Below are 24,244 nucleotides of genomic sequence, written 5' to 3' on the forward strand. Positions count from 1 at the left end.
TCAAGCTCGACGCGAGGGTGAGGAGTCACTGACTCGGCGACCACAACTTCACTGAGCTTGGACGCCTCCTCCTCCACCTCACTGCCAGATGCCGAAGTTCCTTGGATGGAAATTTGAACATCGGGCTTTGGGTTGTCATACAGCAGGGGCGGGGGATCCAAGAGAGATTGGGCTGATTGTGCTGACTGCAGGAACGATGCAGAGGGAGATGCCACTGGGCTCTTAGCCGACGTTGAGACATTGCCCAGATCCAATGAAGGCATTGATCGGGACCTCTGGATTATCTGTTCAAACTGACTGACTCTGGAGGATACTGAATGTCTTGAGAAACTTTCCAACTCATCCTCATCTGTGTTCTGCTCATCCTGGAAGGTAGAACTGCATTTAGACTGAAGCACCGCATCTCTCACAGAAGAGCCTGGACCTGCTCCCCAATGCTTCGATTGACTAAACTGGTGCATATTTTGTTGCAGTTTGATAAAACGGGCTACATCATTCACAAAGCCATTTGGAATCGGGTATCCCCTTGCAAGGGTGGCTGATTTCTGCAGTCCTCCATCACCACTCAGACAAGGAGCAGGCTCCTGTGTCTCCTTGAGCAAGACAGACTCAAAGCTTCGCCCAGTCTCCTTCATCACAACTCTCCTGTTGTCGAGCAGGCGGTCACTGAGGAGATTTTCACAGCTCTGGGCTTTCTGTGGAGGGGCTCCCTCTCTATCCTGGGCCGGAATGCTGTTTACAGGTAGCTTGGGCTTGAAGTTTGAGGGAAGGATTTCAGAAAGGCAGGCTTTTGCTGCTGATAGGGACTTCTTAGGTTTATATTTATAGCCTAGTACATTACTACAATTAATTGTTGTATTATTAATTGAAGTAGTTGAAATGTTGCGGCCAATCGCACCTTTAAAATCCACTGGCAAGCATGCAGAACAACAGAACAAACACAAATGTTAGAACATAATAAGTTAGTAAAATCACACACACCATTTCATGATCATCAACAGACGAGGGTCACCAGAGGGAGTTCTCAGTCCGTCAGCTGGACAGCAGAAGCCCAGGTGGCCTGCTTCCAATTGCTGCATGGTTTCTGATTAACACACTGGTCAGCCAACAAAGTGACTGTGCTTGGTGCAATATTCAGCATCATCTCTCAGGATTCGTATCCTGAATGCAACCGGTCACACAGTTATCAACTCACTCAAAGGAGTCAGCAGCTGTTGGCTGCAGGCGAGGCCAACCACCTAGACACCACAGCCAAGCAAGCTCACCAACAAAATCTACTTCCTCAAGAGGCTAAAGAAATTAGACATGTCCCCATCGACCCTTATCAATTTTAATCATAGCTCCATAGACAGCATTCCATCTGGATGCATAACAGGTTGGTTTGGCAACTGTCCTGCCCGTGACTGCAAGAAACCACAGCTCAGCACATCATGGAGACCAGCCTACCCTCCACGGACTCTGTCTACACTCCTCACTGCCTCAGTAAATCTGCCAGCATAACCAGTGATCCCACCCACTCCAGCCATTGTCTCGTCTGCCCTCTGCCAAGATACAAAAGCCTGTATGTACTACCAGGCTTAAGGACAGTTTTTACTGCCCCCACACCTTTTTCAGACTATTGAATGGTTCCCTTATACAAGAAGATGGACTCTTGATGTCACTAACTACTCAGTTATGACCTTGCACCTTCTTGTCCACCTGAACTGGACACTCACTGTACTCTTCACTCTCTTAGCTTTAACGTCTACTACCTCAACGCACTGTGGAATAACTTGATCTGTAGGAACAGTATGCAAGACAAGTTTTTCACTGTACCTCAGTATATGTGACAATAATAAACCAATTCCAATAGCAAACTAATACACATGATTGTTTTAAGAACAAAAGGTATAACTGAATATAGACCTATTTACCCTACCTAAATCTGGTTCCATTCTCCAGAGTTCCATTTATAGTGCTGGTTAAATTGATCCAACAACAATCAGTTCACCTGCATGATCACACAAGCTCTATGCCAACCCCACTAAACATGGATCAACACTTCAGCACCAACTGGCAGTGCCACTTAGGGAGGGCATGACAGGAAATGAAAAATGCCAGGCTGGTAACAATGGGAGCGACTGACTCTTGGTTTTCCCACAGACAACAAGTGTTCCCACTGATCCAGGAGTGAAGTAGAATCATACAGCACAGGAAAAGGCCCTACGGCCCACCACGTCCATGTCAACTTCTGTGCTCGTCTACTCTACACTTACTGCAATAGGTCTGTATCCTTCTAAGCTTTGCCTATTTAACTGTTTTTTTTTCTAAACATCTCTGAAAGGTTGTAATTGTAACTGACTCCATCTCCTCTTCTAGCAGCAAATTTAGAATTTTTCCCATCACCTCCTCCTGGGTCCCTTCCCCTTTCCCATTCACTTCTCCTGTCATATTTCTTCCTCTCAGCCCTTAACCTTTCCAACCCAGCTGGCTTCACCTATCACCTTTTAGCTATCCTCTTTCCCCTCACCCCATCTTTCTATTTCAGCATCCTTCCCTTTCCTTTTCAGTCCCAAAGAAGGGTCTTGGCCCTAAACATTGACTGTTTATTCATTTCCAAAAATGCTGCCTGACCTGCTGAGTTCCTCCACCATTTTTTGTCTGTTACAGTGAATTTTACCACTCTGCATACAAAAAATCTTTCCTCTCAGATTCCTTTTAAGCTCCTTACTCTCACCTTAAACCTGTGCTCTCTTTTTTCTGATCCTCTTCTACCATGGGAAAAAGATTATCTACCTTTTTGATGTATTTTAATAACTTTATAAACCTCTATCAGGTCACCCCTCAGTATAGTCACAGTAAAATGTCCCGCCTCTGAAATTCTGCACCCCGACTTCTGAAGGCAAACATGACATATTCCTTCTGCACCATCCATAGTTTCAGGGCCTCTGTGTACATACCTCTAGGTTTTTCATTCCGTTTGCCTTATTATTTACTGTACTGTACTCTACATGACTTTCCAGAATGGACTTAGAGGGATTAAATTCCATCTGCCAACATTCTGCCCAACTTTCCATCCAGTCTATATCCTATAGTAGCCTCCAACGACCTTTCTCGTTATCCACATCACATACTATTGTGTCATCCACAAAGTTACTAACCAGTCCTCATACATTCACATCCAAGTCATAGATAGACATCACAAACAACAAGGGTCCCAGTGTCGATCCCTGTGGTGCACCCCTCCAAACCAGGGTCTCCCAACCTTTTTTTTATATGCCATGGACCCCCACCATTAATCAAGGGGTCTGTGGACCCCAGGTTGGGAACCCTTGGACTAAACAGAACAGCATTCATCCACCACCTCCATCTGCCTTCCATCACCAAGCCAGCTTTGGATCCAGTCAGGCAGCTTGCCCTGGATCTCATATCCCTTAACCACCTGGACCAGCCTTACTAAAGTCCACAAAGACAAATTCTACGCCACTGCCTTTATCAGGTCTTCTCAGTTACCTCTTCAAGAAACTCATTTAAATTAGTGAGACCGGGGTTGCTCACACAAGGCCAGCTGAATATCCCAGCTGAACACCTGCCTTTTCAAATGCAGATAAATTCTCTTCCTTATTATTTTCACTAATAATTTCCCTACCACAAGCCCAAGGCTCACTGGTCTGTAGTCTCCAGGCTTACCCGTGCTGCCCTCTTAAATAAAGGAACACTATTAGCCATCCTAGAGTACGAAGACGGTGTTTGAAACTACAGCTGGTTAGTTCATGCACAAGTTACATGTCGCACCTCGGTGGCCAGGTGAAGTTAGTGCGGTCCACAGCAGTATTCATTCAGCAGGTAGTCATTATCAACATGTGGTAGAGTCTGCATTCTGTTGGGTCAATGCACCAACCCGGTGGCAGAACATAGCCACGCACAAACCTTGCCCTGTCCATAACTCATTTACCCAAGCCGACTTAGGGAATTGTGGGCTAAAGGCAGATGGGCAAACTATTGGATCGCGAAGAAAGCTGGTTCAGTGATGACGTCAAACTCCAACCCTGGATCAGTGCTCACATTTTGCTAAACTGCTCACAACAGAGAAATAAAGACTCTCCTAATTCTGGAATTGTTCATGGAGTTCCAGCACCAACCCAGACTGTGTGATCCCATGCTTTCATACCATTGGGTCTGTACTCTGAATCTTAACATTGAGGGTGTGCTAGCTCTACGAAGGTCTACTGGGTGTCAAGCAAAACCAGAAGAGAGGCCCTTTCACTCAGAATGTCACCTGTGAGCATCTGCATAAATGTACTTGCAAAGGATTGTAAACAACTCGGGTAGAGGATGGAGACCCCATCCTGTGTAACATCTCCACACTGGGCTCAGGGTGAGTGCTGATTAACTGGCAGGCAGGCATCATCTCATGTGAGAGTCAGGATGAAGCTCTGCTGGATGTTTGGCCACTTTGACCATGTTCACCTTTGGTTGAAGAGGAGCTGGATGTTCTCTTGTTCAATCCACTAAGTCCCTGGAGGGGAATATCTCCGCCTTCCAGAACTGTCTTGTAGATCTGCCTTTCGTTGTCCTGGGTGACAGATTCCCCTGTTCCCACCTCCGACAGCTGACTCACTGCGTGGTAACTGGGTGAAAAAGCCGAGCTGGAAAATAAAACAACGGTACAAGTGTCACTGCCCGTTTCTGGGTGACTTGTCCAACTGACTAAAAACAGTTCCATCAGATGCTGACATTTGTAGAAAACTGCCACTCTGAAATGTTACATGACTCACACATACTTTCAAATAGTTACCAGGAATGCCAACGACCTTCATCAGTCAGAGGCCCAATTGTGCGGCTCACTGTGAGGGGGAGAAGTACAAAGCTGACTCTTACAATGAACTGCAAATTATTTGGGAAACTAAGTTCATAGGAGCCACTGTAAATTAGACCAAAACCTTGTATTCTTCCCATTAAGGACGCTGACATTTCTGCTGTGGGATTCCTCCCCTCCCCAGCTTTGGAATGGAACTGGACATTCAGAATCCCTTCTCCTCAGTCTTCACATTTCACAGTGTGATGCTTAATTCAGTCTCTTTCTTTCAATATTGTTTTATTAGTTTCTACATAGAAGAATACAGAGTACAAGAAAGTATATATAAAGGTCGAAAAAAACAACTACTAATTACATTATATCTATTCATAATAACAATCTCATTACCCCGTATTCATGCAGGTTAGTCAAAGTTATATTGAAATATACTAATTTATTACAAAAAAAGAGTCTAACCCCTACCAAGACCGAAGAAGATGTAAGAAGAAGGAGAAAAAAATGTAAAATACCTTCCCGTATAATAAAAATTAATAATAGCCAACACTTAAATTTAAACAACGAATTGAGGGCTTTGAAAGTTTTGAAGATAATTCAGAAAGGGTCCCCACAATGTTTGAAAGTCTTGACGAGATTCAGAAATTGAACAATGAATCTTCTCTAAATCTAAGCATGACATAACATCGCATAACCATTGAGCATGAGTAGGAGGAGAAACATCTTTCCATTTAAAGAAAAGTGCCCTCCTAGCTATATGAGAGCTAAAGGTCAAAATATGTAAATCAGATGTCTTCAACTTAATATCTTGTCCTGCAACAATACCAAATAAGGCCGTCAGAGGATTAGGCTTAAAATTGACTGTGAAAAGTAAAGAAAAAGTTTGAAAAATTTCCTTCCAATATTTTTCAAGACATGGACAAGTCCAAAACATTTGAATTAATGAATCTTCTCCATTATTACATCTGCCACAGTAGGGAGCAATTCAGTCTCAAAGGCACCAGATTTGTTGCAGAAGAATGATTTTACCCATGAACAGTTCTGGTGTTGTAACATTACAAGGTGTGTTTCAAAGATTCAAAGTGCAATTATTATCAAAGAATGCATAAATCTTACAAACTTGGGATTTATTTGCTTATAGGTAGTCACAAAGCACGGAACCCAAAAGAACCCAACCACCCCCAGTGCCTACAGAGAAAGAAGAAAAAACGCAATACAATCATGCAAACAATAGAAGTGAGCAACAACGACATTTTGAACCAAATTGAGTCCCTAGATCCAAATCCTGGGAGCAGCCCGGACTAGGCCCAAAGCCTTGGTATTCATCATATTAGCGGGGCAAATCACTGCACAGTTCATGGACACGAAGTACAGCTGCCGGGAGCAGCCTCACAGCCTTAGCGTCGCAGGGAGAGGAACCCCCAGACCATCTGGGCTGGTGTTTAAATTGTCCCAACCTCGCAGTAGGATGTGGCAAATTGCTCCGGGCCTAGATTTCGCTGCCGGAGAAGCCATTCTTGACCTCTCCTAATTGGCTCAGCGCCCAGAGTGATCCATCCTCACCCAACACCCTGCCTTCCAGTCCATCTTGGCCTGCATTTAGATTGTCCAAGCAGCATACAGTACTTCACATTAGGACCCGGGCCTTGCCAGGATAAATCACTCCAGGCCTAGAACACGCCACCCATTGTGGGGAGGACTTCCCATTTCCTAAATGGAGCATAATTCCAAGACCAACAATACAGTCCATTTACGAAGTCCCACTTCACCTGGTTCAAGAACAGTTATTTCTCTTCAACCATTCAGATTACGAACCAACCAGCTCAACTAATCACTAGAGACTTTGTTTCTTTTAAGTGAGCTCTTTCTTGTAAAAAAAAGTGTTTAATTGTTTTTCTTGTGAATACTGCTTACAAGATGCTATGTGCCAGGGATGTTGCTGCAAGTACACTTAGTGACCACTTTATTCCGAACCTAATAAAGTGGTCACTGAGTGTATGCTTGTGGTCTTCTGCTGCTGTAGTCCATTCACATCATGGTTCAATGTGGTGTACGTTCAAAGAAACTCATCTACTCACCATTGTTGTAATGTCTTCCTATAATCTTGAACTAGCCTGGCCACTTTTGCCTGAGCTCTCTCATTAACAAGGCATTTTCACACATAGAACTACCACTCACCGGCTGTTTTTATTTTTTTTTTTGTTTGTTTTTTGCATCACTCTCTGTAAACTCTAGAAACTGTTGAACATGAAAATCCCAGGCGATCAGCAGTTTCTGAGATACTCAAACCACCCCATCTGGCACCAACAATCATACCACAGTCAAAGTCACTTAGATCGTATTTCTTCCCCATGCTGATATTTGGTCTGAACAACAATTGAACCTTTTGACCATATCTGCATGCTTTTATGCATTGGGTTGCCACCACATGATTGTTTGATTATATATTTGCATTAACAAGCAAGTATACAGGTGTACCTAACAAAGTGGCCACTGAGTGTATGTTTTTCATTGCACCTGAACATACACGTACTTCAGAATATGTCAATAAGCTCAACAATAAACTCGCCTTTGATATGGCCTGACCAGAAACTGGGATTGTGCAGTTGCAGTTAGTTTGTTTGGTTTGCTTTGGCTGACCTGATCTTCAAGAAAACTTTCCAAAGGAATTGGTATTAACATTGATACCTATTATCATATAAGGAAACCATTCAACATTCTTAAAACAGCAGGGTAGAAACCGTCATTAAGTTTACCGACACGTGCTTTCAGGATCTTGTATCTGCTGCACAAGGGGAGAGGGGACAGGGGACAGAGGAGAGGGTATGGGGCAGGTGGTGTCTTTGTACTGGTTGCTTTACTGAGGCAGTGAGAGGTGTAGTCAGGTCACTCGTCTGAGTGTTGCTGGTACCATGTAACCCAGAACTACCTATCGCATGGTCAGGTGGTTGGCGACTAAATCAGCTCCCCCACCAGGTTTGCCTGGTGAGGAGGGTGGCTAGACACCCTGCAGGACAAAACACAGGACCTGTCAAAGGACGGATGAACCCTCTCGTAGGGTCAACAGCCATCTAGCAACCACGTGCCGTGAAGCACGGAAAGGGCATCCCTTGCACCAAAGCTTGGTCTGGCCATTCACTGCAACAGAGCTTCCCCCAGCTGTCTTGAACCCCACCATGCCGGCTGGATGCGGGAGGGGATGTCGAGAGGGTGGGTGCGGACCTGTGCAACTCCTTACTCACCTAAAATCCACTCACGCACACGCTGTTCCTTTCTGAGGAGTGGGGTCAACCCCACTAACTGACTAAAAAGAACCATCATCAGGAGGGAGGGAGGGAGGGAGGGGGAGGGGGAGAGGGAGAGACACATAGAAACATAAAAAACCTACAGCACAATACAGGCCCTTCGTCCCTCAAAGCTGTGTTGAACATGTCCTTACCTTAGAACTACCTAAGGTAAGGTTTACTTATAGCCCTCTATTTTTCTAAGCTCCATGTATTCATCCAGGAGTTTCTTAAAAGACCCTATCATTTCCGCCTCCACCACTGCCACCAGCAGCCCATTCCACGCACTCACCACTCTCTGCGTAAAAAACTTACCCCTGACATCTCCTCTGTACCTACCTCCAAACACCCTAAAACTATGCCCTCTCGTGCTAGCCATTTCAGCCCTGGGAAAAAGCCTGACTATCCACACAATCAATGCCTCAACCATGGAGGGGAGATTGGTTTCCACGATGTGCTGAACACTCTGCAGTTTCTTGCATTCACCTGCAAAGCAGTTGCAGCACCAAGTCATTATGCATCCAGATCGGATGCTTTCTACAGTGCATCAATAAAAATCTGTAACCCTGTACGATGGTGTAGGGCAGTGTAATTTTCTACCAGGCCTCTCACACTCTGCTATGTACTCTACAGCCAACTCGTGCTTTTTAAGACATAGATTCACTGTCATAATATAAGAAGCTAGTTATTCCTCATAGCAAATAACTTGTGCTCAGCTGTGATGAATAACCACATTAAGTGTTCTGTTGATGTGATAAACACTAGCTGAGATAGAAATGCCAAACTCTCGAGTGGCATCACTAGGTCTTGTACAGTTACATTGCTTTGAAAGTACATTTAATATCAAAGTATGTATACATTGTACAACCTTGAGATTAGTCTCCTTAAAGGCAGCCACAAAACAAGGAAACCCTGATCGAGCCTATTAAAAAAAAACCGTCAAGCATTCAGTATGCAGGGAGAAAAGAATCATACAAACAATAAAAATAAGCAAATAGCACTCAGAACTGAAGTTCTATTATGAAAGCCTTGAAGTCAGGCATCACTACAGTCAAGGGAGTAAGGAATTAACACTACTTATTTAAATTATATTTATATATTCCATATTGTAATTTATAGTTTATATAACGATGTTGCAAAACAACAAATTTCTTGACATACATCAAGCCGATGATATTAATCCTGATTCTGATTTTGAATTGTCCTCCTTTAGAATCAGTGGAGGTTGCCTGCCCCATCACCCCTGCTCCAGTCCTGGGAAAGAGCCCTCTGATTAGTTATTTTTCCCTTTTTTTAATGCCATGCTGATAATTTTTTTTTCAAATATTTACGTCAATGATTTCACCTAGTGCCTTTTAATGTAGTGCATTCCTGATCGTAATAACTCACTGCAGGCAAAACTCTCATCTTCTCTCTAAGCATTTATGGAATGCCTTAAATCTGTATCCTTGGGTCATTGACCTTCTCCCAATCAAATAACTTTTGACTCGGCAAAACTCTCCATAATTTAGTGTCCCTTCGAAATCACCATCACCTTTCTGTATTCCAAAGGAGGTCAGTCCCAGCTTCTCCAGTCACTCTACAGGACTGAGGCTCCAAAGCCTGGTACCACTTGGTACGGCAGAGCAATGGTAAGAGCACTGAGTTCAATTCCCACCACTACCTGCAACGAGTTTGTATGTACTCCCCATGACTGCGTGGGTGTCCTCCGGGTGCTCCAGTTTTTTCCCCACAGTCCAAAGATGTACAGGTGAATAGGTTAATCGGTCACACGGGTGTAATTGGGAAGCGCAGGCTCATTGGGTGAAGGATCTGTTACCTTACTGTACTCTTAAAAAAATACACTCCAGCAAACCTGTTCTGTACCATCTCCAAAGCCCTGACATTTTCCTAAAGTGTTCCTATATTAAACATGAGTCAAACTGAGGTCCAGGATAAAAGGCCTTAATTTCCTCAAATAGCACTCTGGGTAGGGTAGTCACCTGAAACATCAGCTGGTCACTCCGTTAGCTCCCATGCTGGTTGGACAGCCTGTTGCCAGGACACTCTCTCACTGCATTTACATAGTGCCTGCCACTCAAAGCTGTGCTGCAGGAAACACAACACCTACATGGTACACAGCCAGTCCCCACAAACAATACCAGTTCAGGTGCTGTCAATAGATTCAGCTGAGAGACAGACTGTGCCCTGAAAGCCCGACTATTGACACAGGAGAGGCCTTAGTGTAATGCCTGAACTGAGGGCTGCAGGAATGACACTCCCTCAGTCCAGTGCTGGAGTGTCAGCCTAGATAATTCTGTTCATGTTCTGGGACTCAGACTATGGATCTGATTTAAAGATCAGTGAGCCAGGGCTCACAGTGCAAACTACTGAGCTGTGAGCTTTCCCTTCAGCTATCCCACAGGTTGGTAACCTTAGAGATACCTTCTGGTACTGAATGTTAAAATCCTGTGCTATAAATTTATAAACACACTCTGGCAATGTTATAAATTGGCCTCCTAAGCAGTAATTTAAATTGCCACTTCCAATTTTTGTTACTTCGCAGGGAATTTTCCCAGCTAAGAATGCATATTGAATAATCACTCGTCAGTGGTGTTCTTATGGAATTAATGGGCATAGCTGTGGTTTTCTCTAACCACACTCCAGTAATTATAAACCTTGGAATAACATACAAAACCATCTATTGTATCTTCTCCATTACAGGCACCTGGTTAAAGCACTGCATTCAAAGGATCCAGGGTGCTGGAGGGGTGACTCTTTAAAACAGAGGTAAGGAGGAATTTTTTTGGCCAGAGGGTAGTGAATCTGTGGAATGCTCTGCCACAGACTGGGGTGGAGGTCAAGTCTGTGAGTGTATTTAAGGTGGAAGTTGATAGTTTCCTGATCGGTCAGGGCATCAAAGGATATGGTGAGAAGGCAGCTGTATGGGATTGAATGGAGTCTGGAATCAGCCATGATGAAATGGCAGAGCAGACTCAATGGGCTGAATGGCCTAATTCTGCTCCTATGTTTTATGGTCTTCACAAATCATCATTGGAGCTCCAGCTTTAAACCTGAACCAAAACACTGCGTGCACATGACTTACTGACAATGGACTTGAGGCCCTTCGCTGTGACAGTGGGATCACAGGCAAGCCTGTAGAGCTAGGGAAGTGAGCACAGATACAGAAACCCGCACTGCCAGGACTTACCACAAACTAAAGAAATCCATGCTCACATATACAAGAAGACTTAACTGTGCAACCCAAATGTGCTGTAATAAACATAGTGGCTTTTCATGGGCTCTCTTACCATTGAGTAAGGTCATGGGTTCAACAACCACGTTAGACCAGAGCAAGAGGCAGCCTGGTGCAACACTGACCAGGGATATTCATTTTCAGAAGACTTAACTAAGGTCCCCTTGCCCCTCTCAAGTGATTTCCATATGGCACTCTTTCCAAATGAAGAAGTGGGTTCCTCTCTAGGCTCCTGGGCAACCGGGAGCCAAAGCCAATCCCAAAACTTGAATCACCCAGTGATTGCTGCATTTCTCTGGGAGCTTGTTGTGCCCAATTGACACAGTTGCAAATTGGAAAGTGGGCAATTTTGGAACAGCTAAAGGATACAAATGGTGTTAACATAGCACAGGAACAGGCCCTATAGCCACAATGTTGTGCCAAATTCATTAACCGTAATTAAATGGCCAACAACCACTTCTGCCAACACAATGTCTATACCCCTCCATTCTCTGCCTATCTAACAGTCTCCCAAACACCACTTACTGTATTTGCCTCTATTTCCACCCCTGGCCGCACATTCCCGGCACCTACCACTCGCTCTATAAATAACCTGTCCCACACATCTCCTTTGAACTGGCCCCATCACACTTTAAGTGCATGCCCTTTAGTATTAGGCATTTCAACCCTGGGGAAAAAGATACTAGTTGTCAACTCTATGTATGCCTTTCATAATCATATAGACTTCTATCACATTTTTCCCCAACCTCCACCATCTCAGAGAAAGCAACATAAGTTTATCCAACCTCTCCTTATAGCAGATGTCCTCTAATCCAGGCAGCATCCTGGTAAACCTCTCTGCACTCTCTCCAAAGCCTCCACCTCCTTCCCTTGTTATGGGGCAACCAGAACTGAATGCAATACTCCAGATGCCACCAAATCAGAGGTTTACGAAGCCATAACACAAGTTCCTGACTCTTGAACTCATTGTCTTGACTAATGAAGGCAGGTATGCCATACGCCACCTTTACCAGCCCAACAACCTGTGCAGACACGTTCAGGGAGCTACGGACTTCAACCCTCAGATCACTCATCAATACTCTTAAAAATCCTGTCACTTTATATTTGATGTCCCAGTGTGCAACAACTCATATGTGGCTGGACTAAACAGCAGCTGCCATTTCTCCACCCAATTTATCCATATCATGCTGTATCCTTTTGGCAATTTTCTACACAATCCACAAAACCACCAGACTTTGCAACATCTTTGAACTTACTAACCCACCTTTCCATGTTTTCATTTGAGTGATTTATTCATATAACAAGCAGCAGAGATTCCAGTGGTGATCACTATGGAATATGAGTCACAGACCACCTACCCCACACCCCCTCCCCCATCAGAATAACTCCTCTCAGCACTGTTACACTTTATCTTCTACTCTGAATCCAAACAGCCAATTTACCATCGATCCTGTGCATCTCAATGCTTAACATTAGAAGCAAATGTTTTTCTTCAGCAACATTATTTGCTCCTTGATCTACTTTTCGGCATTTTACAACCACGATGGCTTTGTGGGCTGAAATGACAATAACAATTGAAGAGAGCTTCTGTTTCAGAGTCTAAGGAGACCCAGGTTTATTATGGAAAGGACGTGTAATCTGCAGAAAGATTAGTACAACAATTTATTGGCAAATGGGTGAGGAACATGCTGCTGATTATCTAGACCACCCTCTGCAGCCCAGTCACGGGCTCAGCCTTCAAAGACAGGCCACTGATGGCATGAGCAGATGGGTACACATTACAGGGGACATTAGCATGACACTGTATAAGGAGCAGATCCCACGTGCCAATATAAATCGCAGCCAACTTTTTCAGATTGTGTTAATCCATTTCTGAGTGACTCCGTGAGTTCACTTCAAATTAAAAATTAACGCTTGGAATCCCAGCTCTGAAGTATGGTTACAAGTCTACCACCCTTTTTGTTTCCCTTGAACCTCTCTCAGATGTCCATCTGTGCCACTCTGGTCCTCCTGTATATACTAAGGATTAACTTACAGCAGCAAATTTACACCCCTGGTGTGTTTGGGATGTGGGAGAAAGCAGGAGCACATGGAGGAAGGTTCCATGGCCAGAGGGAGAACATGCAAACTCCGTACAGACAGTCAAAATTGAATCCTGGTTGCTCAAGCTATGACGGACTAACATTACTTACTTAGGGCAATGGAACTTAAGAATTGATCTGAGGGATAGCATCAATACAATGGGCCAAATGGCCTTCCTCTGTGTCATTGAAAATTGAACCTAGAACAGAACAGAACAGGAACAGGCCCTTCAGCCCACATGTTGTGCTGAACTAATTAAACTAATGGCATTAATCCCTTCTGCCTACACATGGTCCTTGTCCCTCCATTTTCTGCGCATTGCTTGGCCATCTACAAGCCTCTTAAACGTCTTTATCATATCTGCCTCCACTACCCATCCCTGGCATTGCTTTCCTGGCACCCACCACTCTGTGTAAAATAAAACATGCCTCCACACGTCTTCTGTGAACTTACCCACACTTATCGCGAATGCATTCTCTCTAGTACGAGAGATTTTGACACTGGGGTAAAGATACTGCCTACTCCAGCTATGCCGCTCAAAATTTTACAAACTTCTGACAGGTCTCTCCTCAGCATCTGATACTCCAGAGAAAACAACTCCAGTTTTTTGCAATCTCTCCTTACAGCACTTGCTTTCCATTACAGACAGCATTCTGATAAATTTCTTCTGCACCCTCTCCAGAAACTTTCCATTAATCCTATATGTATTGGGGTGATTAAAATATTACAAAATAAATACAAGTGAAATATTCTCCTTCAGTTATTGATCCAATCTGACATTAATCTGCTTCCGCCGGCCTAGCAGAATTTGCATTCCAGATCACATTGATTCACTGGGTAAGAAGATCTCTCCTCAGTTCAGTAAAGGATTTCTGTCAGACATCTGATACCCATGACTTTGATTTCTCGCCCATGTCACCACAAGCTATTCTTTCTCATCTATTCCAAATTTAATTTAAAGTCCAACTGGACTTTCTCATAAACTTTGATGCTTTAGCAGTTATGGCAATATTGAGTCACCAAATTAGCAGCTAAAGCTCTGGCCCAATGGTCCCCAGAAAGGAATCTCACAAGTTCACATCCCACATTGGCAGTTAGGAAACTGAATTGGAAGTGGGTAAACAAAACTGGAATTAAGGCTACTCTCAGAAATGGTAACATGAAATCACCAGATTGTTGGAAAATCACCACTGGCTGAGTGGAAGAAATCTTTGGATTACCACGTCTGGTCTCCACGTGACTCCAGAACCACTGAGCTAGTCCACTCTCTCTCATTGCCTTTCTGTTCAGAGACAATCAGGGTAATAGAGTAAATGCTGGCATAGCCACAACCTCTATAAAAAACCTCTGTAAAAAAAATACAGTCTTCCCCCATCCAATCAAATCCCGCTTCCCATTGCAGCAAGCAACCCATATATACATCTTCAAATTTGACTCATTTATATTATGTGAGGTCTGGAATGGATGCAAAGCAACAGTAATTTATGAAGGATAAACAGAACTTCCTTGTTTTTGCAGTATATTCTTCTGCTAATCATATAATGTGTTTTTACTGATATCAACCATCCGATAACAACCTTTCAACCTTTCAGGATTTGAGTATACACTCTGCTCCTGCACGCCATTAAAATTACGAAGACTCACTGACTCTTCCAACCAGAATAAAATAATTGTCATGTTTTTGTTGTTGTTTTTCCTTCAGCAGGGATCAGCAGCAGAGAAGACGAACAGTTTCAAGTTCCTGGAAGTTAACATCTCAGAAGATCTTTCCTGGGTCCAACATATTGATGTAATTACAAATAAGGCATGCCAGCAGCTACATTTCATGAGGAGTTTGTGGAGATTTGGTACAGTATGTCACCAAAGACATTAGCAAACTCCTACAGATGTAGGATCAAGGAAATCGTCATAAGGCAATGCCTCTAAAAGGCAGCATCCATCATTAAGGATCCCACCACTACCAAGGAAATGTACACTTCTCATTGCTACCATTGGGGAGGAGGTACAGGACCCCGAAGATGCACATTTAATGTTTTAGGAACTGCTCCTTCCCTTCTAACAGCTATCTGAACGGTCCATGAACCCATGAACACTACCTCACCATTTTGCTCTGTTTCTGCACTACTTACTTATCTTTTTACATAATTTGTGTTGTAACTTATAGTCAACTTCTGTGTCTTGCACTCTACTGTTGCTGCAAAACAACAAATTTCACATATGTCAGTGCTAATAGACTTGATTGATTCAACATATATGCCCATTATATCAGTATCAATCCTAAATCTGCAACAATCCTCTTCAATGGTTACATTTCTTTCAGACTTTGAAAAACAACATTGCAAACACGTCTTGCTCAAAAAATGAAGCGCACAGACACTTGCACACTTTATTTCACTGTGAAAAACAAATATTCATCTTGACTTTCTGATCTTTCAGCCAATTATATTCCCTTGTCGTCAATGTGCTATGGGTTTCAAATATGCTGGTGTCTATTTTACTACTGTATATGCAAGAATATGTGGTGTCAAAATGGTTGTTGTGATGCGTCTAGTGTGGTTGTGGAGTGGGTGGTGTTAGTCACTCTCACTTTCAGCTTGCACTGTTGGCTAGCAGTCTTGCAAAAAGGAGAGCTGAATGTGTAAGTCTCTCCCTGCCTGTACATACATAGCCTCTCCAACAGGAAGCCTCATATAGTGCCTCTTTGTTGGTGACACATGGAAACTGAACTCCTTTCGGACTCAGGCTGAACTACAGAAGGCAGGAAGGAGGTCTGGCCTCTACCCACGTAGAACACAGGCCCACCGGTGTATGGACATGCCCTGGTGCTCGTGAACCAAATCCACAGCTATGGGTAAATAGCCCTACTGCCTTGTGGGCAGTTTCGGGAGAGACGAAGGCTATGGGAGTAAACTCAGACAGCAAATCCGGAGTGGAGCCTCTAAGGCGGCTGGACATCATTGAACATCCTTCCGGCAGCTCCTGCAGCCAAGCTGGTGCCACATGTATTGCTTCATAACCTTTCCTTTGGGCTACACTGTTGAGGTCAAGAGGGAGATCTTGATGACTAGGCATCTCAGGATCTGCATACCTTCTGCTTGTGATGATCATCATCACCCATTGTCCTTCAAGACAGGTAGATGTCAACTAAATGAAAAAAGCAATATAAACATTTGAAATGAAAGAAGAATTGGTAACTCAAGTTGGCTCTTTCTTTTAGAGTTGTTCACCAAGCCTGGAAGTCAGGCTGCAAACGTTTCGTCACCAGTTGAGGTGCCATCATCAGTGTGCGACTGAGAGTCATTTCTGCTGAGTGCTTGCAGTTATATTGGTCTGACTTGTTTGTTCTGATTGGTTGGCTGTCGATCTGGCCACCAGTTTCCACTGGGTCCTGACCAATTGGACTTCACTGGCCTGTATCCCTGTTTATCGGTCGTTGTGAGCGTTGGTTCCTCGAGGGCCTGTGGCACACCTCTCAGCCCCCATCCCACAGACACGCAGGTTTGTAAATTGCATCCAGATCAAAATGCTTGTTAATAGAGTTCATTAGGAGTTAAAAGACAAGAGGCTAACCCTACCATACATCAGGGTAATTTCTGAAACATTGGCAGAACTGTTCCAACCATACTCACTAATGGTAGCACAAAAACACAGCAGAACCATCCAAATACATGTCTCAAGACCCAAGGATCCAACAGTCCACAAGGGGACAACAAACGTAATATACAAAATCCAATATGGAGACTGCCTCAAACACTATGTAGGATAGACAGGGAGAAAACTATCTATGAGACTACGTGAACATCAGCTAGCCATAAGAATACACAATCCTCTGTCACACATCTCAGTACACAAAGACCAAGAAGGACAGAATTTTGTCTGGGAAACTACAATAATCCAGGCAGAAGCACAAAACAAAAAATCAAGAGAACTCTTAGAAGCTTGGTTCTCAACAGAAGACCGATCAGAACAACATGTTGGACCAATATAAAACGCGAGCACTCGGCAGAAACAACACTCAATTGCGCACTGATGATATCACCTCGACTGGTGAGGAAACGTTTGCGACCTAATCTCCAATCTCGGTGAACAACCCTACAACAAACAATATAAATATTTTTCTTTCTTTCAATTCCCAGTCCTGAGCTGTGTTGTCTGAGTGTGCCTAGAGACATGGAAAGGTCAGTGATTTATGTTCTTGCCCCCTTGGCAGATAAATCTTAAATCAAAGTTTAACAACCTCTCTAATGTGAAATATCTGCTAAGTAATAAAGGAGAAGAAATAAACTCAGGTGATCTCCTAGGCTTTATGGTGTGCTTGCCCTGCTGTCTACAACCATCAAATTGGCTGACAATCCTCTCACCAAGCAATCCAATTAGGTTTGATTTTAAATGAAAGAATTGATCGTGAACAATATACAAACGCTATCCTAGTGGGGATGCTGGTGTCCCAATTTACTCACTCCCACATCGCAGGTCGCTTACACTTACAACTCCCCTGTGACAGAAGCTAGTGTCACATTCAAACCCCAGATGACGAATAATCAAATCTTGCATCACACCCCAACCATCTGATGGCATATTGTGTTTCATGTTTGTTAAAATGGGAACATCAAATTTCACCAGATTCCTCTCAGCTGTGCATCCTCATAAATAAATCATCCTGACTTTAATGTGCACATTACCGACACTTCATCTCCTATTGGGAGATCTTTTATTCCCTACATTTAGGGGTCAATATAGAATCTTCAGAGTGCACAAATCACCAGTGAAGATCATTTTGCCCTATTCCACCAGTGCTAGCCTAACAACGCCATGCCATCCCAGATGGAATATGACAAATATCTAACTACTCATTTAAGTTATCAAACAGCGGAAAAGAAGCCTGCTGTACAATTAGTCTCTGATATTGCTGATTCTGACGACTTCCCTGCGGTGTTCTCGGTTGCAGAGCTCATCCTTGTCTTGATCAATCCCACTGAGTTCAGAGGCAGGTATAATGTTACAGCAAGTCTCCCTCCCTCCATTCAGCACACAGTTCAGAAGCAGGGCCGCCAGCATTTTCAAAGGCCCCTTCCCATCCTCCCCTCAATCTCTTTGACCGCCTGCCGTCTGGCAGAAGGTAACACAGCTTAAGAAGCAGAACTGTCAGGCTGGGTAACAGCTTCTTCCACCAGGCTGTTAGATTTCTTAACAGCCTGCTGCCACCCAGCACACACTGCGCCCTGCCTCTCTCACCTCAGCGCTCTGCAAAACACAGACACACTCTCATCCTGCACCAGTCACTTCTCAGCTTCTATTACTGCTGTTTCACATATTTATACCACTGCTTGTTTTATTACAATAGTATCAGTAACATTATACTGCCCTACATAATCATGCACCTTGCACTTTATGTCAACCTGCCAATCTTCCTTCAGATCATGCTGCTCAGGGACTTGCTAATATTATTTTGTGACCGTATGTGCTGGATCATAACCATATGTGCTGTGTGAGATTTTATGAATTCTGCCTCGCACCTTGGCCCCAGAGAAACCATTTCATGTAGCTGCACACACCTGTATGGCTAAAAGACAATAAACTTCAACTTGAGCTGTTAGAGAAAGTCATTTCCCTGTACTTACACTTGAAAATGGGGGGAAGAAAACAGGAGAGTGGAAAATGATTTGTCAGTTCTTTGGATGAATTGGATCAGATGAAATAGGCATGATGTTGTCCTCTGTGCTTTGAGATTCAGTAAAGTTGTAGATTTGATTATGTCAAGTGTACATCTCAAACAAGCTGGCCAGAAAGATGCTAAAACATAATACAGTACCTGCCCACCTCACGCAATAAATGAAGCCTCTACCCACTGATAAAAGCCATTGACTTAAATTCTTCAAAAAAAGAGTTGAAGGCTTTGTTTCAGTACAATAACATCACAAATCAAACATTAGAAAGCCTTGCAAATATGGTTATATCAAAAAAGCAAATTATTCTCACTCTTTGAAAGCTTTCTCTGAGAATTTGAGAATTTCAACAAAATTTCAATAGGAAGAGGCTGCGGAAGTCTATTCACCATCACATTACTAATACTTCTTTTCATCTCAGTTCATTGGAGTTACTGAATTGTTAATTGACAGTTATTCTGTTGTAGAGGATGCCATCCTGCCAGTGTGTTACAATAGTAAACAATGCAGAGGGTTGGAAAGGCTGGGGAAATCACTGAAACAATAAGGCTGAAAATAAGAGGATAAGAATGACAGTAGAAACATAGAAACATAGATAACCTACAGCATAATACAGGCCCTTCGGCCCACAAAGTTGTGCCCAACATGTCCTTACCTTAGAAATTATTAGGGTTACCCATAGCCCTCTATTTTTCAAAGCTCCATGTACCTATCCAAAAGTCTCTTAAAAGACCCTATCGTATCCACCTCCACCACCGTTGCCGGCAGCCCATTCCACACTCACCACTCTCTGAGTAAAAAAACTTACCCCTGACATCTCCTCTGTACCTACTTAAACCTGTGCCCTCTTGTGGCAGCCATTTCAGCCCTGGGAAAAAGCCTCTGACTATCCACACAATCAATGCCTCTCATCATCTTATACACCTCTGATCCTCCATCACTCCAAGGAGAAAAAGCCGAGTCCACTCAACCTGTTTTCATAAGGCATGTTCCCCAATCCAGGCAACATCCTTTTAAATCTCCTCTGCACCCTTTCTATGGCTTCTACATCCTTCCTGCGGCTTCTACATCCTTCCTGCAGTGAGGCGACCAGAACTGAGCACAGTACTCCAAGTGGGGTCTGACCAGGGTCCTATATAGCTGCAACATTACCTCTCAGCTCCTAAATTCAATTCCACGATTGATGACGGCCAATACACCGTATGTCTTCTTAACCACAGCGTCAACCTGCTCAGATGCTTTGAGCATCCTATGGACTTGGACCCCAAGATCCCTCTGATCCTCCACACTGCCAAGAGTCTTACCATTAATACTATATTCTGCCATCATATTTGACCTACCAGAATGAACCACTTTACACTTATCTGGGTTGAACTCCATCTGCCATTTCTCAGCCCAGTTTTGCATCCTATCAATGTCCCGCTGTAACCTCTGACAGCCCTCCACACTATCCACAACACCCCCAACCTTCGTGACATCGTCAAACTTACTAACCCATCCCTCCACTTCCTCATCCAGGTCACTTATAAAAATCACGAAGAGTAAGTGTCCCAGAACAGATCCTTGAGACACACCACTGGTCACCGACCTCTATGCAGAATATGACCCGTCTACAACCACTCTTTGCCTTCTGTGGCAAGCCAGTTCTGGATCCACAAAGCAATGTCCCCTTGGATCCCATGCCTCCTTACTTTCTCAATAAGCCTTACATGGGGTACCTTATCAAATGCCTTGCTGAAAACCATATACACTACATCTACTGCTCTTCCTTCATCAATATGTTTAGTCACATCCTCAAAAAATTCAATCAGGCTCGTAAGGCATGACCTGCCTTTGACAAAGCCATGCTGACTATTCCTAATCATATTATACCTCTCTAAATGTTCATAAATCCTGTCTCTCAGGATCTTCTCCATCAACTTACCAACCACTGAAGTATAATTTCCTGGGCTATCGCTACTCCCTTTCTTGAATAAGGGAACAACATCTGCAACCCTCCAATCCTCCAGAACCTCTCCCATCCCCAGAGGCTCAGCAATCTCCTCCCTCGCCTCCCACAGTAGCGTGGAGTACATCTCATCCGGTCACGGTGATTTATCCAAATTGATTTTTTCCAAAAGCTCCAGCACATCCTCATTCTTAATATCAACCTGCTCAAGCTTTTCAGTCCGCTGCAAGTCATCACTACAATCACCAACATCCTTTTCCATAGTGAATACTGAAGTAAAGTATTCATTATGTAAGTTGGCTGAGATTCCAACTTGCACTCTCTGCCATCCCCTGCCACTTCTCAATATTTCCAGTCTCCATGGGAAGAACACCCCTCTCTCCCCAAATAACACTACTTATCCAAGCCTTCATCATCATCTGCACTTCTAATTCCATTCTCTCTCTCCTCTTACTGTTGGTTCTAGCCTCTCCTACTTCTAACCACGTCACTGGCGGTACAGAGCTTTGAGACATGCTGAAGTGATAAAAGTGGCCAAAATAAATAAAACTCTCTTTTCTCTACCATTTGGTCTCCTCCCTGCCCTTTCAGATCTTTCTTTCATCCTCCTGGCTCTCTTTGTACAGGTCCATCTCCTCTCCTTTCTCAGACCACAATGAACAGAGTCAATGAGATTTTATGAAGGGGATACAGTACCTGACCAACCTGCTTCAGTTCCTTTGAGATGTAACAAACAAGGTAGATGAAGGGAAAGCAGTAGATGCGGTATACTGACTTTCAGAAGGCTTTCGATAAAGTGTAATATTGAAGATTACTACATAAGATGAGAACTCACTTGAGCAGTCACTGACAGGCTAACAGGCTAAATAACAGAAAGTAAGGATAAATGATTAATTTCCAGATTACAAGCAGTAACTAGTGAGTTCTAACTTGAGTTGGGTGTTATGGCTTCAACCATTTATAATCTGAATGTACCATTGCTAAATTTGCTGAGGTTCCAAACAAAAGTGGTTTAGTAGAACAGTTAGAGCAGTTCCTACCTCTTCTCCATTACAGTGGGATAAGACACAGCAATATTCATTTTGTTGGATGGGTCTCAGATCTCAAATGTTAACTGATACTGGCTACCATTTCCTCTTGTACCTCACCCATGTGGAAGAAAACCATTTAGCACCAACAGCCACTGGGCTGTGTGACGGAAGCAGCCTTGAATGAACCATAAACCATGTCAGGATTTATGGCCTGTTTCTGTGCTGTGAATTCTCTCCACTGTTAGGCAGTACTGCATGCTGTACAAAAGAACAGGTCCAAATCTGCTCTTTACTATCTTGAGTTCATGTGGAATGCAAACCTTGGTTAATTTTACAACTTATTGTAGCAGCACTTTGACCCTCAAGTATAAACCAAGCAGTAGGATAGAGAGGAATCCCTATCACCCCCCACTTCCCCCATTCACCAAGAATGCTACCTATAGCAAGCTTTCTCTCCTCAGAAAAATATTTGTTTTTATGTTGTTGTTGTTCGTCCATCGTTGATGTCGATGAGGACCTCGACACCATAATGATGGTGTCGAGACTAGCGCGTGATTTGGATTTAAGTGAGGGAGAGTTGCGCAGCGTCAGCCTCACTCTCTCTTCCCAATTCCCATCTGGGTCCAGTGGCAAGACAGAGTCTAGACGGCTGGAGATGGGACTAGGCACAGTGGATGACCAGGACATCTTCTGTGTCTTGTCCTGCTCTACACGTACCACGACGCTTGCAGAGACCGCCTTCTTGACCGTTGGACCTTCCATTGGTCTCGTCCGCTCAATCGGCTGGAGTCTGTCTTCATATGCTGGGATAGACAACTCCCTATCTCTCCGAGGGTTTGAGACCCATCGGCTACCCTCACCTGGTTTAGCTGGCTTGTCGAAGCCGTTGCCCGGGGTGTGGCCGCTGTCGCATGCAAACAGCTACAGGGAGCCACAGGTGAGAGCTGAGTGCCAGGTGGGGACCAAAGGTGGACTAACCACCCTGAAAAGGATGCGACATGTTCCCCCACCAGCGGTGCTACCCCTCCCTGACACCCCATATAATGTTTTTATGTAGCATCTTTGATGTTTAGCATTATACCGCATGTTAGATGTCTTGAAAAACATTATATGATTGATGAAAGTTGGGCAGTGGACGTCGTCACCCTGGACAGGGTCTATCCAGAAGATTAGCATACACAGGATCCACGGTGATTTGGTAGCTTGGATTCTAATCGGCTTGTCCATATAAGACAGAGGATAATGATGCAGAGCCATTATTCTGACTGGAAGTCTATGACCTCTGGAGTTCCACAAGGATCAGTCCTGGGACCTCTACTGTTTATAATGCGTATATAAATGATTTGGATGCCAATGTTGGTGGCCTGAAGAGTACATTTATAAACAACACAGAATTTGGTGGTGTTGCAGATACTGAGGAAGATTATCAAAGGACGCAGCAGGATATAGATCATAAACATAAGGAAGCGCACAGTTGCTAAAACCCAAGGTAACACACACAAAATGCTGGAGGAACTCAGCAGGTCAGGCAGTGTCTGTGAAAATGAATAAACAATTGATGTTTTAGGCCTAGACACTTCTTCAGGACTGAGAAGGAAGGAGGAGGAAGATGCCAGAACAAAACGGTGGGGGAGGGGAAGGAGGCTAGCTGGAAGGTGATAGGTGAAGCCAAGTGGGTGGGAAAGGTCCGGAGAAGAGGGAATCTGATAGGGGAGAAGAGTAGACCAGAAGACAAAGGGACCCAGGGACCGGTTGGAAATCTGGTTGAAAATATTACCAGATGGAGTATAATCCAGAAGTGTGAAATATTGCATTTTGGGAAGTCAAATGCAGAAGAAAAGTAAACAGTAAATGGCAGGAATGGTAGCACAGTGGTTAGCTTAACACTTTACATCGCCAACTTCAGTTCCTGCTGCTGCTGGGTTTGTATACTCTCCCCGTGATGGAGTGAGTTTCCTCCCACATTCCAAAGACCAGCTAGAGGGTTAATTGTTCACAGCTGGCACAGGCTGGTTGAGCTGGAGAGCCTTGTTGCCACGCCATAACCCCAAAATAAACAAATAAATAATACTGGAAGCATTGATGTCAGGAAAGATCTTGGGTTACAAGTTTGCATCTCCCTGAAATTACCAACACAAGAATACACGGTGATAAAGTGGGCATACATGATGCGCGCATTCACTGGTTGGGCAATGAGCATAAAAGG

General features: G+C 43.8%; 1 protein-coding gene across 12 annotated transcripts in view; it reads right to left on the reverse strand.

Moving 5' to 3' along the window:
• Window positions 1-24,244, reverse strand: part of LOC134358497 (sorbin and SH3 domain-containing protein 1) — a 214,518-nt gene that overhangs the window by 29,909 nt on the left and 160,365 nt on the right. For all 12 annotated transcript variants that reach the window (XM_063070773.1, XM_063070782.1, XM_063070777.1 and 9 more), the window contains one exon: window positions 4,450-4,628. In XM_063070773.1, the coding sequence (XP_062926843.1) occupies window positions 4,450-4,628 (179 nt within the window). The remainder of the gene's footprint in view (window positions 1-4,449; window positions 4,629-24,244) is intronic.

The sequence above is a fragment of the Mobula hypostoma genome, chromosome 18, assembly GCF_963921235.1.
Source record: "Mobula hypostoma chromosome 18, sMobHyp1.1, whole genome shotgun sequence".
Lineage (NCBI taxonomy): Eukaryota > Metazoa > Chordata > Chondrichthyes > Myliobatiformes > Myliobatidae > Mobula > Mobula hypostoma.